Source organism: Syzygium oleosum, unplaced genomic scaffold (genome assembly GCF_021117445.2).
Source record: "Syzygium oleosum isolate NSW1041296 unplaced genomic scaffold, Sole_v2.1 Sole_v2.11, whole genome shotgun sequence".
Lineage (NCBI taxonomy): Eukaryota > Viridiplantae > Streptophyta > Magnoliopsida > Myrtales > Myrtaceae > Syzygium > Syzygium oleosum.
The window spans coordinates 3026381-3047935 of NW_026607495.1; the positions used below are offsets into that span (position 1 = coordinate 3026381).

General features: G+C 40.1%; 3 protein-coding genes across 3 annotated transcripts; all 3 read left to right on the top strand.

The window, feature by feature from the left end:
- The first annotated feature begins 271 nt into the window (after positions 1–271).
- On the top strand, positions 272–1502 carry LOC115691589 (putative cysteine-rich receptor-like protein kinase 9). The gene has a single exon (XM_030618276.2). It carries the CDS (start codon positions 347–349, stop codon positions 1253–1255), a length of 909 nt encoding a protein of 302 aa, XP_030474136.1. The 5' UTR covers positions 272–346; the 3' UTR covers positions 1256–1502.
- A 4063-nt stretch (positions 1503–5565) lies between these two features.
- On the top strand, positions 5566–9534 carry LOC115691583 (cysteine-rich receptor-like protein kinase 10). The gene is made up of 7 exons (XM_030618269.2): positions 5566–6485; positions 7434–7574; positions 7690–7811; positions 7966–8176; positions 8361–8598; positions 8673–8823; positions 8920–9534. The coding sequence occupies exons 1-7, from the start codon at positions 5669–5671 to the stop codon at positions 9244–9246; spliced, it is 2007 nt and encodes a 668-aa protein (XP_030474129.1). The 5' UTR covers positions 5566–5668; the 3' UTR covers positions 9247–9534.
- An 8870-nt stretch (positions 9535–18404) lies between these two features.
- Positions 18405–19973, top strand: LOC115691590 (putative cysteine-rich receptor-like protein kinase 9). The gene is made up of 2 exons (XM_030618277.2): positions 18405–19394; positions 19933–19973. Exons 1-2 carry the CDS (start codon positions 18566–18568, stop codon positions 19971–19973), a joined length of 870 nt encoding a protein of 289 aa, XP_030474137.2. The 5' UTR covers positions 18405–18565.
- Positions 19974–21555: the final 1582 nt, after the last annotated feature.

Below are 21555 nucleotides of genomic sequence, written 5' to 3' on the forward strand. Positions count from 1 at the left end.
TTTAAGATGGTGTTAGGCCTATGAGGCGGACCGAGCTCATCACCCTACACACGTTAAATGAGACCCAACGTGTCCTTGACTTCAATTTTCTCTATGAGTCTTCGCTTGCGGAACAAAAGAAGGGAAAACTCCAACTCCGTTGACTTGACTGACTTATGGTACAAGCAACCTAAATGGCTTGTATAATCAAATTCTTGCAATAGGGGCTCACCCTCCACCATCCACACGTACATTTACTTGATTTGCGGGTAGACTTGCGGTCCATACATAACCAAAGTTCTAATTTGACACTACCCTATATAAATGTCTTCTGTATGTCTCTTCTTAGCCATCCAATCATCAAAACATGAAATCTTGCTTCACCATTCACCTCTCTCTCATCTTCTTCTTCTTCAATTTTCTCAGCATTTGCACTCACATTACCGAAGCTGCAGCAACTTATTTATGGCATTCCTGCCCAAACACCACCCTCTTCACTCCCAAGTCTACCTACCAAACAAATCTCAACACCCTCCTCTCTTCCCTCTCCTCCGTTGCCGCCACAGATGCTGACGGCTTCGCCAATACCACCACCGGAAAAAACCCACTTGACAGCAGCTACGGGCTATTCCTCTGCCGTGGCGACATTACCACCGCCACTTGTGGCGATTGTGTGGCCAACGCGAGCAAGGAAATACTCCGCAAATGCCCTAAAGAGAAAGACTCCATCATTTGGTATGATGAGTGCATGCTGCGTTACTCGAACCAATCCATTTTCTCCGTCAAGCAAGAATCACCATCCTTCATATTGATGAACACGGTCAACATTTCAAACCCTAGCAGTTTCACCCAGTTGCTGAAGGACACGACTGATGAATTAGCAGAGAGGGCGGCGAGCGATGGGTCCGGGAAGAGGTTTGCTGTCAAGGATGCTGACATCACGAGCTCGAATCGGCTGTACACGCTCGCACAGTGTACGCCGGACTTGACGGCGGCGGATTGCAAGTCGTGCTTGCAAGCGGCCATCGATAATCTGCCAAGCGATAAGGAAGGAGGGAGAGTCTTGGCCCCAAGCTGCAATGTTAGGTTTGAACTTTACAAGTTCTATAATGAGACTGTCTTCCACGAAGCACCGGCACCGGCACCGGCACTGGCACTTGCTCCGCCACCTGCAGCGGTTGTAACTGCTCCTCCTCCTTCTTCAACTGTGAGATCTAAAGGAGCCATAGAGTTATGTTTTCTCGTGAACTTTGCGTTCTTTGTATTGCTCGGGTAGTGTTTTTCTTCCCTTTTTGACGTTGATGAGAAGCTGGGGTTGTTGAAGTAGAGTTACTTTCCATTCAGTGTAATAGTTGACGACGGCATAATGAGAAAAAGTTTGTGAGCACCTAAAAGTTCATGAATGTGACTCATTTTAAGGACAAGGTGAGTAGATGCGATCCTCCATGGTAGGAGAGTGTGCTAGAAATATACTAAGACTCATCTATTAAATTCAATAATGTGCAAATCTATGGTTGCTTAAACGAGCAAATTAATTTAGATAACCATTTACAAAATGTACCACATCACTTAACAAGCCAATTTAGCAAGCAACTTTCAGTATTCCTAACATTTCTAATAGCACGTGTCGAAGAGTATGTTTAATTCTGTCGGACTCGTCGTAAGTCCCATTAAGCTTTGATTGGATACATTTTCGGGATTTCTATTGGGCCTTTTTCGACAATTTGTTCTCCTGTTTTTGTTATTTCTTTACCGATGAAATGTCATCATTGATCCCTCTACTGATATTTTGAAATCAAAACCGCCCCTCTTCTTCTTCTTCTTTTTTGTGGTTCAAAACCGTCCCGGTACTTGAATCCCCTTCTTTTTAGGGTTCAAAACATGTGTACTTTTGGCCGCTCAAGATTCTTAATTTGTTTTGTTCAATGTGAGATGCAATCCTCTTTTCGCAGAAAAAGAGCTAACAGACTTTGGAGAGATCTTCTCCGTTGCACTTTTTTGTGATGTGCACCTTAGACATGTTTCCGAGTTTATGCTTGTGTTAATCTGTTTACACTATGTCAAAACTAGTACACTCAGTTTGGACATTATTTTTGCATTGGGTTCGCTTGTTTTTTTAGTACCTATCACCTCCTGATGGTTGCCGCCTTTGCAGCCTACCACCGACGTCCAGCGAGGTCCATTCCGCCAGCTTTCGATCTTTCTCATCTCTGGAACTAACCCTAGTATCTTGGTGGCATAAGCTTATGTGTCGCATCTCGTCGCTCGTCGAAATCGCCAAAGCTCGAGCCGCCATGGTCGCCACCGGGGGAGTGGCAAGCCAAAGTCTTGTGCTTGGATTCCTCGATGACATGGTCATGGGCCTTATGGCTTTTTGGGCCATCCTATCTCTGTACCTAAGTTAAATAATGAATTCAGCAAATAATTCATCATGTGTATGATAAACTGTCCAGTTTTACCAACCGGCCTACAATATATAACCAGAAAATTTCTCACGACCTTTTTCTAGAAAACCTTAATTTGACCAGACGGCTTTATAAACACCATTCACATTGAAAGATCAACTTTGATTATTGTTGCTTGTCCGGTCGGTCCATCTTTTGACCTTATCTTCCCCAGAAATACATAGACGCACATGCAAAAGTCTAGTGTGGACCATCATCCTCCTGGAAAATTAGGTTCTCAATTTAAGTTTTTAGTAATTATTTGTCATTATCTTATAAAACTTTAGGTAGATTTCATTTAATAATTAGTGTATTAGAGATGTCTTTTATATAGCTATCTATATAAGTTTCTACATTTAACAAATATTTTCCTTTCATTCTAACTACAGAGATTAAATCCAATAATGTTAAGATTTTTCAATACAAAACTCACTGATCTCCTCATAAATAACTAATCATTTATGGATTTATCGACAAATAACCGAGGTCACTAGATAATAATGGAGCTTATGTATCTATTTATCTATCATGTCATGGAAAAGAAGGGTTCCGAATTTTGATTAGACCCAAAACAACTATCTACATATTGCACTTTGATTATGCCAAATGTTGATTAGATATATTATCAAATGAAAAACTTGTGTATGAAGGAGAGGGACGAAAATACCAAATTACTAACAAAATTGGTAGTTAAATAGTCAAATACCCAACAACTCAACAAAATATTTAAGTGGATTGAAGTCGTCGTTTGCAAATCAATCCTAAATGATTTAATGTAGAAATTTCTGATGACATGGAACTGAGAATTCATTTTCGTCGAGCATCCTTGTTTAGGTTGATGGAAAACTTAATGTAAATTGACTATGCTGTTTGAAAGTAGCATGAAATGTCTCCATGTCTCTCTCTCTAACATCCAGTTACGTCTACATCCTTATCATTGACTTATCTTTCCAGGTCTCCGCCTGAGGTTTAGGACGAAACAGTCCAAACTCACTCGACATCATTCAGCTTCCCGAGAACCCACGGCAACGTTGCTAGAATCGCGTCGAATTCAATCCACGATGCGAGTCGCATGACCATTGCTGTCGACGCTCAAGCGAACAAGATTATTAAGTCAATTTAGTATTGTACATTAAAATGAATCCGGACCGTCGGATCCGATGGTGCTCTCGTGAGCTCACCTCACCCCTTGCAGATTCAACCTAGTATATAGATTATGTTTATGCGATAATTTCTTTGCTAGACTTCTAGAATGGCACCAAAGGTGGGAATAAATGGACTCGCCCACCAAAGAGGTGATGGCGTCTCTGGATAATATGTGTGGATTTGAATCTAGCTTGTAAGAGGCACCTTTTGAAGAAAGGATCAATATCATGAAAAACCTCAAACTGGTATACCTGTGACAAATTTATTTCAAACTAATTTTTTGACAATAAAAAACCCAAAACTTGTACATTTTTTTTATAAATTTACTCTATGTTAAATTGGATTAATACTACAAAAATTCACAAACCGGTATACCTGTGACAAACAGAGGGTAAAACCCCAAACTGGTGTACCCGTCAACTATCACACGTTATCCAACTCAAAAATTTGACTAAAAAATTTAACGAAAACTAACGAAGGGTAAAATTGTCACAGATATACTAGTTTGAGATTTTTGGTAGTCGAAGAATTAGTTTGAAATAAATTTGTCACAGATGTATCAGTTTGGAGTTTTTCGTGATAACAACCCTTGAAGAAATTATGCCATTTAGTGTTGGAAACTGCAACATCAAATGTGTCTAATTGAGCACGCTATCAATTTTAGGTCAATATATGATGGATAAAAGAAGGTAATATCTCGAGCGAATTAGGTTATTGTGTTACGCAGTGATCTAGAAAAAGAAATCGATTGCATTGTATCTCCCAAATAAATAGGCGTGACTTGAGCGGAGCGTTTCGAAGGGGTTCGATCCTTCCTTACGCCAATCGATGGTCCGATCGAATTGTGGTGATCAATATTAATATTTCGAAAGTATTACTATTATTACCGGAGCTTTCACGGCAAAACTCAAAGCTATCAGCGCCACCAAGATCACTTTCATCCTTATCTCTTACTCTACAACGACATCACTGGCATACATACTTTGACTTTTCCTCTTCCAGTCGCCACATTGGAGCCAAACAAGAACGCAACTCACGCAATTGACTTCGGTCGACGACCTCGCACGAGGGCAAGTACTTTCTTCCATCCTCACCGTCCATCTCATTCCTCTGTTCCCCCTGCAAATTGATGGCCCAACTAACCCCCAACTCCTGTCGCTTTAAACATCGTTGAATGGACTTTAATGTTCTTTGGAAAATCTCACACCGGTTTTGTCTTGACTTGCCAAAAATCCCTTTTGACCTTTCAAAACTCTATAATACCTTTCCATGATTTAAGATACCGATTTTCATTTGTTCCAGAACTCTTGAATATGTCATTAGTAATGATATTTCAAACTTTAAATGTTCAAAACGTGATCCTCGAATTTCAATTTGCAACGGTGTGCTTCGGATTGAATTTTTTGAAAACAAAATGATGTTTTCACCTTCCAAGCTTTCAGTTCTGCCATCGAACCTAATCTCAATTACATTTTCTCTTTAAGAATACATTATCATAAAATTGCTCAGATTACAGATCACTCAAGTTGTTGTGTAGATTACATGATACTTTTTATAATTAATTATATCAGTCACATATTAAGAAATAGTGAGAATAGCAAATCCTACGTAAAAAACCGCAATTTCTTATCACAAGCCATTAAGAGAACGAGTCTGTTTCTTGCGATACTTTTCTACGGTGTTATTAGCAATGCACTATGGTACAGGACAGTGTCCAAGTGATTAGCTTAAATGCTATAATTCCGCTTGACCAGGACCTTGCTTGCATTTGTAGCCATTGAATCCCCACCATCATTTGAAGATCAATAATTAAGATAAAATATTGGCAACCCAACAGTTCATAATTTAAGAGCATAACAGCCTAACCCCATATTTTTACCATTAAAGTTTCTTGTGCACGTGGCACTGTTCATGCTGCAATTATTTGTCAAACCTGACGGTCCAGATTTATCCTAAGAATATATGTTCTTCAAAATTGGTGCTCTGTGGAGTTCTCGCAACAAGAGTATCTTGGAGAGCAGACCATGCCCTTCTTCTTCCTATAATTCCGTGCCCCTTCTCGTGCCGCAAGTCCGATCAATTCATCAAACTAGCTAACAATGAATTCTTGGTTCACCATCTCCCTCTCTCTCTCTTTCTTCTTCTTCTTCTTTATCAAAATTTTCCGAACTGAAGCTGCACCCAATTATCTAGTTCATGTTTGCCCAAACACCACCCTCTTCACTCCCAATTCCACCTACCAGTCCAACCTCGACACCCTCCTCTCTTCCCTCTCCTCTGCCGCCACCAACAGCACCACCGGCTTCGCCAACGCCACCGCCGGCCAAAACCCTCCCGACCGGGCCTACGGGCTCTTCCTATGCCGCGGCGACGTCAACACTGCAACGTGCAGCGACTGCGTGGCCACCGGAAAACAGGAAATTCTCCAAAGATGCCCCAACCAGCGAGTCTCCGTGATCTGGTATGACGAGTGCATGTTGCGGTACTCGAACCAGTCCATCTCCTCGGCCATGGAGCAATCGCCGGCTCGCATTTTGTACAACACCGGCAACGTCACCGACACAACCCGGTTCATGGATCTCCTGGGACAAACCCTGAACGACGCCGCCACAAGGGCTTCAGCTGGCGGGTCAGAGAGGAAGGTCGCGGTGGCGGAGGCGAACTTCACGAGCTTGCAGAGGCTGTACGCATTCGCGCAGTGCACGCCGGACTTGACGGCGTCAGACTGTGGCACATGCCTCCAATTTGGGATCGCTAATCTGCCTCAGGGGAAGCAAGGCGGGAGGTTGCTCACTCCGAGCTGCAACGTCAGGTATGAGTTCTACCCCTTTTATAACGCCACCGTTCTGCAGGCACCAGCTTCTCCGCCTCCCGCTCCGTCACCTCCGCCTCCCTCTCCGTCACCTCCGCCTAAAGGTAAACATGTGTTTGTATTGCTCGTCTTCCTCCGTCCTAGCTCTCCTTTTATAGAAGCCGCGGATGTAGTCCGGTAGGCCAAAAATGTTTACTGAGATTTAGCTAACCTCTATACAAGAAATGTCTCTACTACTAGGCTTTTGGATTAAATGTTGATTAATTATAATATATTTACACAAGCGGCTTTCTGAATCATCGATTTCAGAGAGTGGGTGGTTACAATCCTCAAGGTAAGGCGGCTGCTCGCGTAAAAATGCTCCAAAAAATGGTCTTACTTCTTTTCGTGTTGTCTTTAACTTCTTCTCTTTATTTCTAGCATAATGACTTTTCGAGTTAACGTAATTGGTTGATTGAAGACATGAGATGATATTCGAGGATCACATGAAAACTTTCTGGTCTTAGTGCGTTTGTTGTTCCTGGGCTTTTACTTGGAGTGGTGACTCCGGTGTTTATGCTGCAACATTTTGTCAAAAAAACTGGAGGCTGGGTCGAAGAATAATAGAAGTATTATAACCATTACGAAATTAATGCTTCTTTTAAGTCTTTCATGCTACAAAGTCAAGATCAGGTACATTTTAGGTGAAAAGTTTTTCCTAGGTGGAGCGATTATCTCAATCACTCATACCAGTTGAACATGGTGGGTTCTACATCCACTTATGAGATTAGATTATTTACATAACAACTGGTTAGAGGTGGCTTTTAATCAATTGGTTAACCCCCTATAAACAATTGGTGCACTGACATTGGAATTAGGAAAATAATGGATTTTGTGAGACGGGCAGATTATGGATTACTGCTTAATTTCTTCTGGACATTTGCTCTTTAAGCGCACTCTGTCTTTCTCCGTTGTTTCCGTTTCCTCTGGCCTATGGTAGCAGTTCCAGTTACCAAAATCTCATAGACATAAACACATACTGATGCTATTAAGATTTGGTTGCACATATGTAGGCAAAAGCAATAAAACTACTGTGATAATCATTGCCGTCGCCGTTCCTGTTGGCGTGGGCGTGGTGCTTCTCTTCCTCGCTTGTTGTTTCAAGCAGAGGAAAGCAACCAGGACGTACGAAGCCGTCCAAGAAGGTCAAAGCGGTATGAAATATGTACCTATGCCATATAGTTCGATAGGATGATGAAACCGTATATGCATGATGTATTGTTCAACGCTTTTGGTGAAATGACCATCTCTTGATGTTTTGTCGTGTAGGTGTAGATGACATTACAAATGCCGAGTCCTTGCAGTATCATTTAGCCACCATACAGGCCGCCACTGACAATTTCTCTCACCAAAACAAGTTGGGTGAGGGCGGATTTGGGGAAGTTTTCCAGGTATGGTTTGTCAGAAACTAGATTGGGAATGGCTTAAATATACTTGAAAGATCTTTAGTGTGAAAAGATTTGAAAATCTTTGATTTGGTAATTTTGAAATGTTGTCATCAAGAGCTATTCATGTGTATTAGACATCAAAATGCTGACCTTCCAGGGTAGCCTTCCTAATGGACAACAAATAGCCGTGAAGAGACTATCTCAAGGCTCGGGACAGGGTGCTGAAGAATTTAAGAACGAAGTCATACTAGTAGCGAAGCTTCAACATCGAAACCTTGTGCGACTGCTTGGGTTCTGCTTGGAGGGTGAAGAAAAACTGCTTGTCTATGAGTTTGTGCCGAACAAAAGTCTCGACTACTTTTTATTTGGTACGTCGTGTTTCAAAATATTACAAAGCTATTGTTTCCATGTTGAGGTGAATATGTGAGTAGCCTCAAGGTATGTTGAATGTTTCACTAGCTTCTAGAACCTCAAGTTAGTTCCTTGCATAAAATCTATTCAAGAGGATTTATCCACTGAATATACCTGCATTTCGATTGTGCATACATGCAGATCCTGAAAAGAGCAAGCAATTGGATTGGTCAAGACGTTATAAAATAGTATGTGGGATTGCTCGGGGAATGCTCTATTTACATGAGGACTCTCGACTTCGGATCATTCATCGTGATCTAAAAGCAAGCAATATCTTGTTGGACAGTGAACTGAACCCGAAGATTTCAGATTTCGGCATGGCAAGGATTTTTGGAGTCGATCAAACACAGGCAAACACCAATAAAATTGTGGGGACTTTGTAAGTATTGTTATGCTTTGTTCTGTACTTTTTATGCTTATGTATGCTTATTGCTGATATATTACGGTTTACAGTGGTTACATGTCACCTGAGTATGCAATGCATGGGCAGTTCTCTGTGAAGTCCGATGTCTATAGTTTCGGTGTTTTACTGCTAGAGCTCATTAGTGGTAAGAAGAATAGTTTCTTCTACCAAGGAGACGGGGGAGAAGATCTTGCTAGCTATGTAAGTTGCACAAATTGACTATAACTAACAAGAAAATTGTTAAACAAAGCAAATTCGACGTACTGAAAATTTTTCTTCGAATGAACTGTTTTTTAGGCCTGGAAAAATTGGAGAGATGGTACGCCGTTGGAAGTGTTGGATCCAGTCATTGGAGACTCGTATTCAAGGAATGAAGTTCTTAGATGCCTCCACATTGGTTTACTATGTGTTCAGGAAGATCCAATGGATAGACCCACGATGGCAAACATAGTCCTTATGTTGAGCAGCTACTCTGTTTCTCTTGCACTGCCCCAACAACCGGCCTTCTTCCTCCGGAGTAGGACAGAGGGACCAATGAAAGAGCATGAATCGGATCAATCCACTAGCAGGTCTATGCCATTGTCGACCAATGAGATGTCGGTCACCGAACTTTACCCCCGGTGAACAGTGATGTGAGTGGAAATCATTCTACACGATAGTCTCACAGAGACCTTGATCATAAAAGCCTTGGCATTCCACTGAGATCGTTACTGAACAATGAGCAAACACCTTTGTCGCTTACATCTAAAGGTACAAAGTGTCTTCTCTTTGAGGCCAATGTTGTTTTGATCCACTAGGCATGGTAGGCTGTTTACATTAACATATATATGTGTGTGGCCTTATTGGATCAAGGAATATAAGTTCTTCCTTGTCTGAAGAAATAATTAATTGAAACGACTGGAGTTTCATCAATTATCTTTTTTTACGGTACTTTTCATGATATATGAGGAGATATATCCGTTTATACATAATCCGCACCGCTTTATTTCTGTCACATTTATTAGAAATTGAAGTCATAAACCTCACCTCCGGATACATTCCTTTGCATGACTGCCTAGTTACTCGATTATAATGGTAGGTGGTTGCTTATGATGGAAAGGCTAGCAACTTTGCGCGGATGCTTACATACATATATTTCCTCATGTGTCCACCATAATAAGCATCTCTCTCTATATATATACACGACCACAAGTCCACCGATGCCGGACCCACTTCAGCCAAATTCCATGACTGATTAGCTCTTTCACCGTCATCCTCTCGTATGTCTCTCTCAATCCGAGATGTTAGCCATGGCCTACGAGGAGTGGAGCTAGTCAGACGAGCTCCTCTATGGACAGCAAGTGCTCAAATGATTGTAGTGTTGAGTAGCAAGACGGTATGGACAGCAAGTGCTCAAATGATTGTAGTGTTGAGTAGCAAGACGGAATGATGGGAGAGGGAGGGAGAGTGCAAGATATTAGGTGGATGATCATGATCGGACAAGTCTAAATTAGAAGAACACGTATTAATGTTTTAATATCCTATGAAGGGTTGACACATAATGTAATATATAATTCCACGAACTCAGTTCACGGGAACCTATTTCAAGTAATACAATTGGATTATATGAGTCTCACGTAGAACCTCTTTAGCATCATCACTTGTCACTGAGATACATGAGTCACGTATATCTCGACTTTTGTTGGTCAAGTCTCCATTCAACAAGAGAATGCAACTCACGCAATTGACCTTGTCAATGGTTCCCGTTCATCTTTTTCTCTTTCCCCACTCGAGCTTTGATGGCCTAACCAATAGGGCGTGAGCATAGCTCATTCGAAACATCCAAAGTGTATGTGTTGGGCTTGTGTGTTTATGACACATTTTAAGTCCCTGTCGACACCTGATTTTGCCGGCCAGGTAAATCGTCCAAATAGAAATAGCAAAAATAGATAGCTGGGTAGACTAGCAACTGGTAATAGAATTATTAGAAAAATACCAAAAAAGAAAAAGAAAACGGAACGGGATTCCTTTCTTTCTGCTCTATTTCCTTGGCTAAGCGTCGCTCGGCCGTCCCCTACGCAAATCGGCATCCCCTAATCGGCACCACCGAGCCTGCGGCTCCCCTCTTCCTCAGCGCTCGATTTTCGGTGAATTGATTTTTTTTGGGTTTGATCCACCATTGTCCCGAGGATCCTGGCTTGGCGATACCGAGACGGCTGACTATAGCTCGACCACTTCGAGCTCGCCTCCCGAGCGTCATCGCCTAAGTCGGGTAGGGTCCCCGCGTTTGGCTTATGCGATTTTCGACCCCGTCTATCCGGTGTGTGGCCGTGTCTGCTCCGTTGGTTGTATATCGAGAATCCCGGTGCGGGTTTGAGTCTCGACTGAGCCGGAAATTCCCCAGCCAGCGATGCACACCACTTGTTTGTCCAAATGTCCGTGTTAGATTCGCTGTCGTTTTACTCTGTTTGCAGCCAAGTCTTGGCCCCCGTGTGGCGTTTACCTCGTTTTTTTTGGGCCGTGAGTCGGCGCGTGGCCGGGCCGAGATGAGCGGCTCCGCTCGTTTCGAGTGTCTCCGTCCCGTCAGAGGAGCAGGGGCGTGCAGGAGGAGCGTCGGATCAGAGTTGGGTCAGGCATATAGGGGTTTGGTTGGACCTTTTAGGATTTGGTTCTTGGGCTGGGCCCGAATAGGATAGTCTTAGTTCCTAGGGTTGGTTTAGTATAGGCTAGGGCTTGTATTTTCATCGGGCAGGACTCAGTTGTTTGTCTTTTCCTTCATTTGTTTTGGTTTTGGGTATTGCCAAACTGGGCTCAATCGCTGAGCCCAATCCAGCTGTGAACCAGGGCTGGCGAGCCCGGGTCGGATGAGGAGATCTGACATGGATCCGCATATTATAATATTATAATTATTGAAAATTTAAAAAATTCTAAAATTTTTAATTTTAATAAAATATATGAAGAAAATCATATTTTTAAAAAAATTAGGAAAAATCTTAGAAACTAGATTTTGAGTAGTTTTCTTTTAAAATATGCAAAAATCTTTGATCAAAAAAATTTCTTTACTCAAAATTGAACGAGCCTTTAGGGCTTTACGATAGGTTTTGATTGTTGTTAGAGACAAATGATAGGTCATTGTTTGCGCATTTCCATTTCGATTATTATTTGATTGCATACTTTCGATACATTGATCGTTATTTCTCTTTAGCCTGGTTAGGAATAGAACCTTAGGATTCATAATTAGCAAAAAGGCTGCCTAGACATGTTGGTTGATAATTGAATAAGATTAGGTACCGAAGGGACATTAGTACATTTATTGTGTGTCTTTTATTTGACTTTGTTTGTGTTAAAATTATGTCTCGATTTTGAACCCAAAAAGAAAAGTTTCCTAATACAAGTAGGTTTCGTAGTTGAATGGTTTCCTAGTTAGAGAAGGTTTCCTAGGATTTAATTCTTGCTTATATATAAGAAGGGGACGTTCTTTGTGAAGTCAAATATACCTTGAGAGCTTTTAGTATTGAAGCTAATTAAATCTTGTGGTAAGATTTGTATAATTCCTTCATGAGATTGAGAGATTATTTCATGAGGAATTGTGGGTTAAACACTGCGTGAGTTATTGGGTGTAATTGGAGGCTAGGAAACACTAAGAGTGTTTGAGTGACTCGAGTGTGGTTGTAATCTCCATTGTATTGCTTGATTTATAGTGAAATTCGTTACTGCTCTCCCCATGGACGTAAGTCACTATGATCAAACAACGTAAATCTAGTGTCTGATTTATTTTCTTGTTCTGTTTATTTTATTGTTCGATCGCCTGTTTATGCAACAATTGGTATAAGAGTTAGGTTTGGCTAAGTTGAAGCGAATTGATGGTGACAAACTAAAGGAAAAGTGAAAATCAACAGATTTGATGGGAAGGACTTTGGTTTCTGGAAAATGCAAATTGAGGATTATCTGAATAAAATAAAACTGTACTTGCCCCTATATGGGGAGAAGCTAGAGATGATGAAGCAAGTTGACTTAGAATTGCAGGATAGATGACCTTTGGGTATTATTCGACTGATGTTGGCTCGTAACGTCGCGTTTAATATTGTGAAAGAGATAACCAATGCGGGATTGATGAAAGCCCTATCGGATATATACGAGAAGCCATCTACGATCAATAAAGTTTATTTGATATGACATCTGTTTAACTTAAAGATATGCGAAGGTGCGTCGATTGTTGATCATATTAATGAATTCAATGTGATCATTAGTCAATTGAGTTAAATTGAGATTGACTTTGAAGATGAGATACGTACTTTAATTCTATTATCCACATTACTTGATAGTTGGAATACTACTGTTACTGTGGTTAGTAATTCCTTTGGATCAATAAGTTTGACGTTTGATGGGGTTCAAGATTTGATTTTCAGTGAGGACATTCGTAGAAAAGAATTTGATGAACCTGTATATGCTACTTTAGTAGGTGAAAATAAAGAAAAAGTTAGTACAAGTGTTAAAAGGACTAGTATAAACTTGAATGGATGAAATCAGTTTATGACTAGTGGTATTGTCTGTTTGAGCTGTGGTGAAAGGAAGCATATTAGAAGGAATTGCTTTAAGCTGAAAAATGACAATGGTAAAGGAATTAGAGTTAAGTCTGCGGATGATGTTGCAGCTATAGCTAATGGTAATTTGGATAATGCATATCACATCTTGTCTATCACTTATTATTCATTGTTTGATGAATGGATTATGGATTCTGGTTATTCTTTTCATTCTACACCAATCAGGAACTGATTTACTACTTATCAGTGCACGGATAATAGTAAAGTATAGTTGGGGAACAACGCTTAGTGTGATGTTGTGGGTGTTGGTAATGTTAGAATCAGAATGCATGATGGTATCATAAGGACATTGACTGGAGTGAGGTATGTTCCAAAATTGAAGAAGAGCTTAATTTCCTTGAGTGCCTTGGATTTAGTTAGGTATCCGTATTTTTCAGAATGTGGAGTTCTGGAAATTATTCAAGGTGCCTTGGTGATAATAACAGAAATCAAGCACAATGACCTATATGAGCTTCAAGTTGAGACAGTGACGAATTCGCTGCGGACATGTCGGAGGCATATGCTTGAGAGCTTGAATTGTGGCATATGCGTTTAAGGCATATTAGTGAGAGAAGCCTGAAGGTTTTAAGTGAAAGAAATCTGTTGTGTGGTTATGATGCTGTCGAATTGAATGTCTGCAGGTGCGGTGACTTAGATTAGTGACGGAAAGTGCAGTTTAGTGCAATTATCAGAGAAAAGACGGATGTTGCAGAGTTAATTCACTTAGATGTTCACAGGTTGTTGCGGTTTTCTTTAAAAAAGAGTGTCAGATTTATGCTAACAATTGTATATGACTACTCGAGAAAGACCTAGGTGTTTGTGCTAAGGCACAAGTTTGATACTGTTGTTAGGATCAGGTAATTAAAAGCTTTGATCGAAAATGAGACTTGTAAAATAATCAAGCATGTGCGGACTGATAGTAGTATGGCGTTTTGCTCGAAGCTATTAAACGAATTCCATATGAAGGAATGCATAGTGAGACATTGCACTAGTGCTAATAAACTACAATATGTTGCAGAGTTGATGAGCAAAACATTACTAGAGACGGCCCATAAAATGCTCTCTAATGCTAGTATGGTTAGGACATTCCTGACGGATGTGCTTAGTACGGCGAGCTACTTGGTAAATAGATCCCCATCACTGTGATTGGATGTCAAACTCCCGAAGAAGTGTGAACAGGTAATGTTGCTGATTATTATGTTCTTAGAATATTTGATTGCCCATGTTGTATTCAAGCGAGTGATGGTGAGCTTAATTGAAAGACAAGAAAGTACATGTTCCTAGATTATGCAAAAGGTGAGTGGGTCTATCGATTGTGGTGCTCGGAATTAATTCACCTATTGTCAGCAGAGAAGTGACATTTGATGAGTTTTTAGTACTTCTGGGTATGAGTGTTATTGGCAGTGTTCATACGGATTTGGATGGTGTTCAGCATGAGGTGGAGTTGCAACCATAAACTTCTGAGGTAGCAGATACTAGCGGATTAATTGACACAGATGGTGCTTATAGCGAGATGGATCCTATAGAGCCAACAGTTGCTATAACTACAAAATTTGACAAGGTACGTGTTCTATCTCCAATCAGACATGGATGTAATTATGTTTTTGTATTATCTGTGGTAGAGTAGGTTGTGTCGGAAAATCTTTTTGGAGTGGTTAAAGGTGCAAGTCCAATTGGTGTTTTGCTGAGGTCCACGGTTAAGGCGAAATTCAAGTAAGGCTTGGATTTGAAAGATGTCTGTAGCTATTGAGCCTATTGGGGGTTGTGGGAGAGTAGTAGTGAAGTTTCGATAAAGCGATTGTTATTTGGCTTAAACGTCGAGTTAAGGTGGAGATTGTTAAAATTATGTCTCAATTTTGAGCCCAAAAAAGAAAGTTTCCAAATTCAAGTATGTTTCCTATCTTGAATAGGTTTCATAGTTGAATGGTTTCTTAGTTGGAGAAGGTTTCCTAAAAAAAGGTTTTCTATTTTGGATCTAATTCTTGCTTATATATAAGAAGCGAATGTTCTTTATGAAGAGTATTAAAGAGCTTTTTTGTGAATTATACCCCGAGAGCTTTTGGTATTGAAGCCAATTGAAATCTTGAGGTAAGATTTGTGTAATTCCTTCATGAGATTGAGAGATTATTTCATGAGAAATTGTGGGCTGAACAGTACGTGAGTTGTTGGGTGTAACTGGGGGCTAGGAAACACTAAGAGTGTTTGAGTGATTTGAGTGTAATTGTAATCTACGTTGTATCGCTTAATCTATAGTGGAATTCATTTTTGCTCTCTTCGTAGACGTATATCACTATAACCTTACCACATAGATTTGGTATTTGATTTATTTTCTTGTTCTATCTATTTTATTATTCGATTGCTTGTTTCCGCAGCAGTTTGTGTGCATTTACGGTTTTCTTTTTCATTTAATGTTTGCCAAGTTATGTGCACGTCCAACCACTACAAAAGGTTGTGAACTTTAGATTTGTAGTTACATTGAACAAAACAGCATTCGCACTTCAATAGGTTCTCCCTCCAGTCTTTATTTTTGCCTTGTTCCAGATTTCCAAAATTGTCATTATTCTTTTTGTTTACAACATTTGGTATAAAAGCTAGAAATAGCATTCACCAATTCCGTTTAATTGCAACTTCCAAAGTTGAACGGAAGGAATTTCATCAACTGATCCATCTAGATGAAGGTTCTCTTCAAGTCGCAAGATTTATGGAATCTGGTGGAAAAGCCTACACTGAAGTGGCCAATGCTGAAGCATTTGAGGCCTTAAGAAAGGAGGAGAAAGATTCTTGGTTGGAGTCCCTTAAGAAAGACCAGAAAGCATTGTATGCGATCTTTCAAGCCGTGGAGGAAACGATATTTGAAAAAATATCGAGTGTGGAGACTGCGAATCTAGCGTGGGATATTTTGCAAAAATCCTATAAAGGGGTAAGTGTATTGGAAGTCCTAAAACTTGTCACGGAAATGCAGTTTAGTCCTAAAACTTTTAAAAAGTGCAATTAAGTCGTAAAACTTGTCACAAAAATATAATTGAGTCCTAAAACTTTCAAAAATTACAATCAAGTCATAAAATTTGTCAAATTGGTCCAATGAAGTCCTTCCTTTGGTTGTACTTTTTGAAAGTTTTAAAATTCAATTGCATTTTGGTGATAAGTTTAAGGACTTGATTGTACTTTTTGAAAGTTTTATCACTCGATTGCACTTTCGTGACAAGTTTTAGGACTTCGTTGCATTTTTTGAAATTTTAGGACTTGATTGCATTTTCGTGATAAGTTTTAAGATTTTCAATGTACTTATCCCATAATTTAAAGTAATAATTTCTGATGACATGGAACTCAATGTAGAGAATTCATTTTCTTTGAGCATCCTTATTTACGCTGATGAAAACTGATGTAAATTGACTATTATGTTTGAAAGTAGCATGAATGTCTTCCATCTCTCTCTCTCACTTTCAGTTACGTCTACATCCTCCTCCTTGACTTAACTTTCCAAGTCTCCGCTTGAGTTGAGGACAAAACAGTCCAAACTCACTCACCATCATTCAGCTTTCGGGAACCCACGGCAACGTTACTAGAATTGCGTCCAATTCAATCCATGACGCGAGTCAAGTGAGCATCAATGTCAACGCTTATGTGAGCAAAATTATTCATAAGACTATATATATATATATATGGATCGTCAGATCTGTTAGCTTTTTTGTGAGCTCAATCCTTGCGAATTAAACAGTATGTATATTATGTTTACGTAATAATTTTTTCGCTAAATTTCTAGAATGGCAATGGAAGCACAAATAAATGGACCCGCCCAATGAAGAGGTGATAGTGTCTCTGGATAATGTATGTGAATTCAAATCTAATGTGTTTTGAAGAAATAATACAATTTAGTGTTGGAAACTACAATTTTTTTTTTGTCAGAAGGAAGCTATAATATTAAACATGCCTAATTGAGAACAAAATTAAGTCTAGTGGCCTTCTAGATAAATAGGCGTAACTCACACGAAACGTTTCGGGAGGGGTTGGATTCTTCCTTTCGCGGTCGCATCAAATTATGCGAATCAATTGTCAAATTAGAGCGCTACTCACGGAATTGACTTTGGTCAACGGCTTCGTACGAGGGCAAATGCTGTCTTCCATCCTCACCGTCCATTCATTCCACTGTCCACCTTACTAACCCCAGCTCCTGTCGCTTTGACATCATGGAATGGACTTTAATGCCTTTTTTGGGGGGTCATACTTTAATGTTCTTGTACTTTGTGGAAAATCTCACACCGGTTTGTCTTGGCTTGTCATAAACGGCCCTTTGACCTAGCGAAAAACTATCTAATATAATGGATTAATACTTAAAAAAAACGCCGAATTAATATATTTATAATAAATTTATTTAAAATTAATTTTTTGATTACCAAAAATCTCAAATTTATACACCTGTAACAAATTTACTCTTCATTATTTTTTGTTAAATTTTACCGTCAATTTCTGAGTTGGATATATCAGTTTGGGGTTTTACCATTTCGTTTGTTACGGGTTTACCAATATATATGATTTTTCGTGGTATTAATCCAATTTTACGGAGGGTAAGATTGTCACAAGTGTACCCGTTTGGAATTTTTGGTAGTTAAAAAATTAGTTTATGGTAAATTTATCACATGTGTACCAGTTTGGGGTTTTTGGTGGTCGAAAAATTAGTTCGGGGGTAAATTCATCACATGTATACCAGTTTGAGGTTTTTCATATAATAGCCTTTCATGATTTTAGATATCAATTTATATGTTCTAGAACTCCTAAATATGTCGTGAGGAATAATATTTTAAATTTATAATGTTCAAAACTCGGATCCTCGAATTTCGATTTGCAATGGCGCCCTTGTATTAATTTAAGAGGTTGATGTTGGGGTTTGTTTATACTCCCCATTGATAGGAAAGCACGGGGTGAGCGGGCGAGAGTCCAGGGGGTCACCTCAGGGCTACCTTGCGACGCCAGAGAGTTTTTATAATTTGGGTCCGTATTTTATTGATAATTTGGGCTTGAACCCTTGAATAACTATTTAATAGATAATATTTCTTTCACTTGTAATTGAAAGTTATAACAGAAATGTGTGAGGTATTAATTATGATGAAATCCTTTTGCTAGATGTAATCCTAGTTTAAGGGTGAATCAGGATAAATCTCGTGTCTTGATTTATCTTTCTTGTCTTTACTCTCTATTTCGTTGCGCCTAATCCAAACACATGAAAATGACAGTTTTCTGGACCTGGTACTGTTCATGTTGCAATTACGTATCCTAAGAATTGATGTTCATCAAAATTGATTCTCCGCATGCTCTTCTACTTCCCACAATCTTCTGCCCGTTCTCGTGCCGCAAGCCCAATCAATTCTTCAACCTAGCAAATCATGAATTCTGGCTTCACCATCCCCCTCTCCCTCTCCTTCTGCTCGTTCTTCTTCTTCGTCTTCGTCCAGAATTTCAGTACTGAAGCTGCCCCCACTTATCTTAATCATTCTTGCCCACACGTCTTTCTCTTCACTCCCAACTCCACCTACGAGTCCAACCTCAACACCCTCCTCTCTTCCCTCTCCTCCGCCGCCACCATCAGCACCAACGGCTTTGCCAACGCCACCGCTGGCCAGAACCCTCCCGACCGGGCCTATGGGCTATTTCTCTGCCGCGGCGATGTCGACACCTCCACGTGCAGCAACTGCGTGGCCACTGGAAAACAGGATATCCTCCGAATATGCCGGAACCAGGGAGCCTCTGTGATCTGGTACGACGAGTGCATGTTGAGGTACGCCAACAAGTCCTTCTTCTCGGCCATGGAACAGGTGCCTAATCTCTTGATGCAAAACGTTGCAAACATCACTGATCCGACCCGGTTCAAGCAACTCCTGGGACGGACCGTGGATGACGTTGCCACAAGGGCTTCCAACGGCGGGTCGGGGAAGAAATTCGCGGTCAAGGAGGCAAATTTCACGAACTTGCAGAAGCTGTACACCCTCGCGCAGTGCACTCCGGACTTGACGGCGTCGGACTGCAACCGGTGCCTTCGGACGATGATCTCCACCCTCCCTCAGGAGAGGCAAGGTGGGAGGCGGTACACCATGAGCTGCAGCGTCAGGTTCGAGGTGTACCCGTTTTATAGTGCCTCAGCCATGGTGGCTCCGGCGCCGGCTCCGGCGCCTCCGCCATCTCAACCTCCGCCTCTTCCTCCTCCCTTGACCAGAGGTAAGTGTTTGATTTTATTATTTGTCTTCCTCTATACAAGAAATATCCGATCCATTTAATTTTTAGTAAACTAGTTATCCTACTTTATAGTTTTAATTCTCAGATTCAACTTTTTTTAACAAAAATAAAATGTGAAATGCTATCAGTGGTTCATACATATCTGTGATAAATCAAGTTTTGGGATGTATTCTTGGGGATTTTCTGAGTCTCATTCTCCTTTGCTGTCCTCTTAATTTGATTTGTGATGTAAATTTTTCGTATTAATGTCGATACCAGATTTTGCGAGTCTGGTAAATCAATATTTAAAATGCAAAATGGGCCAAGATAGTGTACAAATGGACAATGGGGTGAAATAGAAAAAAAATTTAGAAAATGTCTACAAAAATTCGAAAATTGGAAAAAGAAAAAGAAGAAGAAAAAGAAGAGAACTGGGCCATCACCATCACAACCCTCCAACCTCCGACCAGTGATTTCAGGACACCAACTCCTCACACCGACTCCCGCCTCCTGGTAAGTTCCGCTTGTTCATTTAACTTAGGTCTTTCCCGAGGATACTGGCTCGGAGATGTTGCAAGGTGACCAGACCTAGTCCGATTCATCTTGAGTTCGCTCTTTATTCGCCGTCGTCGAGCCGGGTAGGGACCTCTGTTGAGCGTCAGAGGCGCGGCAACAATATTGATTTGATGGAAGAAATTTTTGAAGGTGAAACAATCGCAATTCGCGTCTTTCTATTGCATGTCTCAATTACAAGAGAAATAGACTATATATAGGCCATAGTTTGATTCGAAATAGGAAACCTCTTTCTAGGAAATCTATTCTAATTAGGAAACCTACTCCGATTAGGAAACCATTCAATTAGGAAACCTATTCAAAATAGGAAATCTAATTGACTTAGGAAACTTTCCTCTTTCGGGCTCAAACTATAATTAGCACCTAAAAACACGAAAAATCAAAATATGAAAATACGAATAGACTCACAAAAAAACAAGTATCAACAAATTTGGTTTAATTTCTAACACTCCCCCCTAAACCAAATTCTCTTCCATCGATCATTCCAAGCAGGCTCTTGAACTTTCGAAAAGCATCGATCTTGAGAGGTTTAGTAAAAATATCTGCTACTTGATCTCCGATTTTCACATGCAATACTTCAACTTCATTCTCTTTAACCTGTTCTCGGATGAAGTGGTATCGAACATCGATATGTTTACTTCGTTAATGAAAAACTGGATTTTTCGCCAAAGCAATAGCAGAAACATTATCAACAAAAATCTCCGTTGCTTTCTTCTGCTCCATAAGAATATCTTTGAGTAGTCTTCTCAACCATATTGCATGACAAACACATGAAGATACAGCTACATATTCAGCTTCACATGTCGACAGAGTAACACTTGATTGCTTCTTTGATGACCACGTGAAAGCAGTGTCGCACAAGAAAAATATAAATCCGGTGGTGCTTTTTCGATCGTCGATATCTCCACCATAATCACTATCCGAATAAGCTCTAAGTTTGAAAGATTCAGAATAATAATAGTATAAGCCATAAGAAATAGTACCTTTGATATACCGAAGTATTCTCTTTGCAGCTTTAAGATGAGATGATTTCGGCTTCTCCATATATCGACTCACAATTCCAACACTATACATAATATTCGGTCTCGTGCATATCAAGTATCTCAAACTCCCAATCAAGCTTCCATAATATGTCGAATCAACATCGGCACCATCATCAAACTTCGAAAGCTTGGTTCCGCACTCCATTGGTGTATTGACCGGCATACAGTTCTTCATGTTGAATTTTTCAAGGATATTTTCTGCATATCCTTTTTGAGAAATAAAAATCCCATCGGCACTTTGCTTCACTTCGATACCAAGGAAATAATTCATGAGACCATTATCGGTCATCTCAAATTCTTTCACCATCGATGCCTTAAAAGTATCAATCATCGCCGAATTATTTCCTGTAAAAACAAGATCATCAACATATAAACAGGCGAGTAGAATATCACATTTTTCTTGCTTCAAATAGAGTGCATGCTCGTATGGACATTGAGAGAATCCATTCGCCTTGAAATATGCATCAATTCTGGAATTCCATGCTCTCGGTGCTTGTTTAAGCCCATATAGAGCTTTCTTTAACCTCAGCACTTTGTCTTCATAACCT

What these genes read in the sequence shown, in the direction of transcription:
- LOC115691589 (XM_030618276.2), top strand. Translation starts at nt 347, where the DNA reads ATGAAATCTTGCTTCACCATTCACCTCTCTCTCATCTTCTTCTTCTTC.
- LOC115691583 (XM_030618269.2), top strand. Translation starts at nt 5,669, where the DNA reads ATGAATTCTTGGTTCACCATCTCCCTCTCTCTCTCTTTCTTCTTCTTC. An exon ending in CGTCCAAGAAGGTCAAAGCG is followed by an intron (nt 7,575 to 7,689) that starts GTATGAAATATG and finishes TTTGTCGTGTAG; the next exon opens with GTGTAGATGACATTACAAAT. An exon ending in AATAAAATTGTGGGGACTTT is followed by an intron (nt 8,599 to 8,672) that starts GTAAGTATTGTT and finishes TACGGTTTACAG; the next exon opens with TGGTTACATGTCACCTGAGT.
- LOC115691590 (XM_030618277.2), top strand. Translation starts at nt 18,566, where the DNA reads ATGAATTCTGGCTTCACCATCCCCCTCTCCCTCTCCTTCTGCTCGTTC. An exon ending in TCCTCCTCCCTTGACCAGAG is followed by an intron (nt 19,395 to 19,932) that starts GTAAGTGTTTGA and finishes CATTTAACTTAG; the next exon opens with GTCTTTCCCGAGGATACTGG.